Here is a 4574-nt window from a genome sequence, read left to right on the forward strand (position 1 = left end):
ATTCTCATATATAAATATATTTGCATATGTACATGTCTTTATCTAGACCTCTATAAATGCCCTTTGCCTCCCAGCTCTTTCCTCTATTTCCCTTTTTTATCATGCTCAGTCCCCACCAGGGTTTCAGCAATTCCTCTTTGTTTCATTACCCTTGATCATTAACCCTTGATCATGCCCTACCAGGCCTCCCACACCCACCTCACCACCAATTTGGATGACTTGTTGTTCCCTTGTCCCTGGGTTTGTTAACACCACTACCTTTCCCTCCACCTATCCTTCAATGTGGAAAACCACATTGGTGAGAAAACAGCCGGGGGGGGGGGGGGGGGGGGGGGGCGTTTATGAGGAAGTTTCCCCATCACCACAGTGCATTTGCTGATCTTCAGATGTAACAAGGGCTGTTCTCCGAATTTCAGTGGTCATCTCTTCCCCATTCGCCCTATTGCCCTGATTTTTCTACTTCAGACTTTTTTTTGTTGCCAAACCTCAATTTCAGAGTACAGAATTCTTCCAGGAAGGATTAGACAGATGGAAACTCTATCTTCATAGGTGTGTGGATCTAGATGGAAAACACTGGGAAACCATAAATTTATATTTTTGTTCAATAAAGGTTTCCATGTAGTCATGGTTTTTTTTGTACCTCCATATATACACTAACACCTGCGACCGATGGAACCCTGGCTAAGGCAGAAACCTGTCATAGAAGGAAACTTTGAACTAGAATGAGATAGAACTCTAAGTTAATGAGTGATAGTATTCCCTCTGTCAAAGGCAAAAAAACTTGAAGAATCCCAAATAATTAATGCAGTACCATCAAGTTCCATCTCTCAGAGTTTCACTGTACCTCAGAGGGCATTCAGCAACCTAAAGATTGGAATGCCTGTCAACATACTGATTTTGTCCTTTGTTTTCCTTAAGTGAAGATCCAATCAATAAAGAAGGCAGTGCCCTGGCCCAATGGGTTGCAGATCCTGCCAATACAGCTTGGATGGAAAGTAAGTACCACTGAGCAGGAGTGCTGATGTACCACCACCGGATCCTCGTCCAGCTCACTACGAACACTTGCCAACAGAGCGATGCTGTGTCTTTCCTTCAGGTGGTGCTCATTAGTGTCATGTGCTATATCATATCTGAAACTTCAAAAGCATAGTGATTTACTTAGAATGTTACCAGAACCAGGATCTGCAAGTGTTTTCTGAGGGCTTTATGAACCTGTTGCTTCATTTCATATTACCTTAGCTCTATCCATCTAACTGTGTCTCTCTTCCTGATTGCTTCTTTCTAGTAAATTACAGTTTTGAGTAATTGTACTTTGATTTCCATCTCACAATCAGGGAGTCATTACTGAGACATTAACAAAGTGTTCTCTCCTGTTTTCCTCAATGAGATGCTTTTGCATGGTACCATTTTTGAGGGGGAAGGATGTGGTTGGTTAAGGCAACCCATTGACCTGGTAGTATACCAGGCTAAACATTTTTAACCAGATTTAATTTTTAAGAAAAAGGAAAAGTCTCTTTCCTAATTACCCCTTTTATCATTGACTGACTCACTATGTGTAATTACATGATTGACTTACAAGGTAGAGCCATCATAGCTCTCTCCTATTTGTTAAATTATCTCCTGGGATGGTTCATTATGATTTTAATTATGTCATTGCCAAAACAAAGAACTAAGGATAATTAGCTGATTCTGCTAAGGGGCTATTACATCAGGATCATTACAGGATTAAATTACTGGCTTCTTATTCTCTAGCAGTTCTGTTTTTAAAGCAAAACTTGTGTAAATTTCTTCCATTGCTCATTTTTATTATCCAGATGACAGTCAATTAGAACGACTGTATGTAAATCCTGCAAATTTAACCATCTTAACACCATCATCTAATAGTGGTAGAATCACTATGGTTGCAGTTAATAAGAATTATTAAAATAAAGCAGATCCATAACGGGGGCTGGAGAGCAGGAAGAGAGTATGGGGTTGCTCTTGAATGTGCGTGCTTTCCCTCTGGCGATGCTGCTTGATGTCCTGGGATGTTCACTTTTATTTATCTCATTTTCCTCCATTGGTTGTTCAATAGTGGATTGTTCTTGTGGTTTCTAGTAATAACTCATTGTAGTTTAGAGATTCTCCAGTGGCCAGGGTAACACCAGTAAATGGATACTTTGGAAAGGTAATTTAAAAGACCTTTTAAAGAAACTTACTTCCCCAAACATATTCTTCACAAATATTTAAACAGGAATTCAGATTTTTTTACTATGCTTTTATATAATTATCTTCTACAACGCATGCTAAAAGTTTTTCTCCTGGAAATTCCCCTCCCTGCGCTTATTTCTTTCTTTAAGGAAACCTGTTCCAATTTCACATGACACTAATATCCCACATCATACAGTTTAAGAGATTTTGTCCTAAGATGTTAACGTGTTATGTGTGCAGTGACCCCTTTTCCTATCGTGTGGTTTAAAGGCTCACTGCACGTTGGTCTTTTCCCATTTGTACAACCTCAGCTGAGCTCTCCCTCCTTTTCTGAAATTCTGGGCAGCGTCTTTGTATGGAGGGCTTCATTGAATGCACTAGGGAATAAATTTCGCTGAAAAAAAACAGGAAAAGTCACCTTTCAGTGATATTTTCAAGTTGGTCAAATTAGAGTGATACTCCCCATTCCCCCAAAGAAATATTCTGCCCTAGAAAATGATGTTTGTTTTGGTAAGGTACCATGAGTGATAGTGATAATGTTATTGTCTTTTAAATTTTCAAGTGAGCAGGCTGAGTGTGGCCAAGTTTTGACCTTTTCTCCCCATTTATTCCAGATCCAGAAGAAGCGATTTATGATGATGTTCCAAGAGAGAACTCAGACTCAGAACCAGGTTTGATTTTATCCCAAATTGAGTTTTAGAAGATTCAGCGTAGTAGTTTTCCCTTACTGCTATTTTAAAAAGACTTTCTGAGTGCATACATAATCAGTAGATCCATAGCCTATTCATTTTTGTATATTTATGTTTTATTTATTTATATATCACTATAGTGACTCACTGACTCATTTATAAGCTATAGTAGAAGATTGGTGTGCAGACCCACATATGACTGTGTGGAGTGAGATTCCTCAATATGGTTCTTCTACTTAAGTCCTTCTAACTCCCACCAAATGATGGCATGGGACTATGCAATTACGGTATGTGTAACACCAATCGAGTGGATTGAAGACTTTTGTTACTATCTCCACCATCACCCACATCACTTCTACCCCCATTGCCCCCAGCCCTCAGTCATAAGGCTGAGTCATCTTTAGGGTAGCAGGAGGGAGAGAAAGCCCAGGACCATCAAAACAGTACTTTCTAAGTCTGTCTGAAGTGGCAGAGATTGAGCCCCAAGGCACCAGAGACTGTGGCATGGAGACTATGGGCCAAAGCAAGAGGAGCAGTGTTGAAACTATGGGACTGTGAGACAGAGTGACAGGTAGACTTCCTGGTCCAGAAAAGCAGATGTCAAGAGACAATGTGGCTGAGAGGCTATGTGACCACCAGAAGGAGACTTGGTTGCTGGCTGAGGAGAGGTGTTGCTATGGACCAATGATCGCATCCTTACTGTTGTACATGAAAATGTGGGATGGAATATAAGTTATTGTAATATAATGCTGTAAGTGAAGAGGCAAATGAAAACCACAAAATGATGTTAGTAAGCTAATGTTTCCATGATCTGTGTTGCAGGTAATGTGGAGGGTAGTCAATCTCAGAACTTAGGAGATGTAGTATTTAATGCCCAATTATTAGGAGTGACTTAGCATTGCACTGGGTATGGAGCTGGGACTGAGACACCCCAGAATGCAGAAAGGGCCTCCAAATAGTTGCTTCTTTAAAGAAAGGAGAGACTGAAAACACATGTACCCACTGGCTGAACGTGTTACAACCGAGGAGAAATCTAGTCAACTTGAAGGTAAGTCTCAGGAAATGACCCCAACGAAATAGAGAGTTAAAGATATGGAAACCGAAGCTATAAATGTAAAGGAATAAGTGGGGGAAAGAATTACAGGATGAGAAGTTCCAATGTTTATCTAACGATACAACGATAACATCTACAATGGAAAGGACTCACCCACTTTAAAGTCTGTTTCTCAGAAAGATTTTTCTTTGCTTGTTTCTTTACTGGCATGTGAAGTCAAGTCTGCATTTTCTGGTTACCACTATAATAATAAAAATGCATTATTTATCTTCTAAACAGAACAAAAGTCAGTCTATTAGAAAGTAAGAAAATATAAAATAAGAGATAATGGGAAACATATCTACAAGCATATATTTATAGGTTTTGCATTAAGGCAGCAGGTGGACATTGGGCCTCCACTCAAGCACTTACTTAATGCAAGAACACGTTCAATTAAATTGGTATTCCAGGATGCACACCTTCCCAACACGATTGCTGAAGAAAAATGTGAACATAAGCAAATGTGGTGAAGAAAGCTGATGGTGCCCAGCTACCAAAAGATATCACATCTGGGGTCTTAAAGGCTTAAAGATAAACAAGCGGCCATCCAGCTGAGAAACATTAAAGCCCACATGGAAGAAGCACACCAGCCTGTCTGACCA

The 4574-nt window shown here is 39.8% G+C and overlaps 1 protein-coding gene across 7 annotated transcripts in view; it reads left to right on the plus strand.

Annotated features, from left to right (window-relative positions):
* ARHGEF10 (Rho guanine nucleotide exchange factor 10) overlaps window positions 1-4574 on the plus strand; it is a 231747-nt gene that overhangs the window by 94877 nt on the left and 132296 nt on the right. For 6 of the 7 annotated variants that reach the window (XM_004707747.2, XM_045286716.1, XM_045286714.1 and 3 more), the window contains exons 6-7: window positions 919-995; window positions 2805-2861. In XM_004707747.2, the coding sequence (XP_004707804.2) occupies window positions 919-995; window positions 2805-2861 (134 nt within the window). The remainder of the gene's footprint in view (window positions 1-918; window positions 996-2804; window positions 2862-4574) is intronic. The other variant, XM_045286718.1, reaches the window with a different exon arrangement.

This window comes from Echinops telfairi, unplaced genomic scaffold, assembly GCF_000313985.2.
Source record: "Echinops telfairi isolate 266 unplaced genomic scaffold, ASM31398v2 ScPeMD7_9;HRSCAF=40, whole genome shotgun sequence".
Taxonomy (NCBI): domain Eukaryota; kingdom Metazoa; phylum Chordata; class Mammalia; order Afrosoricida; family Tenrecidae; genus Echinops; species Echinops telfairi.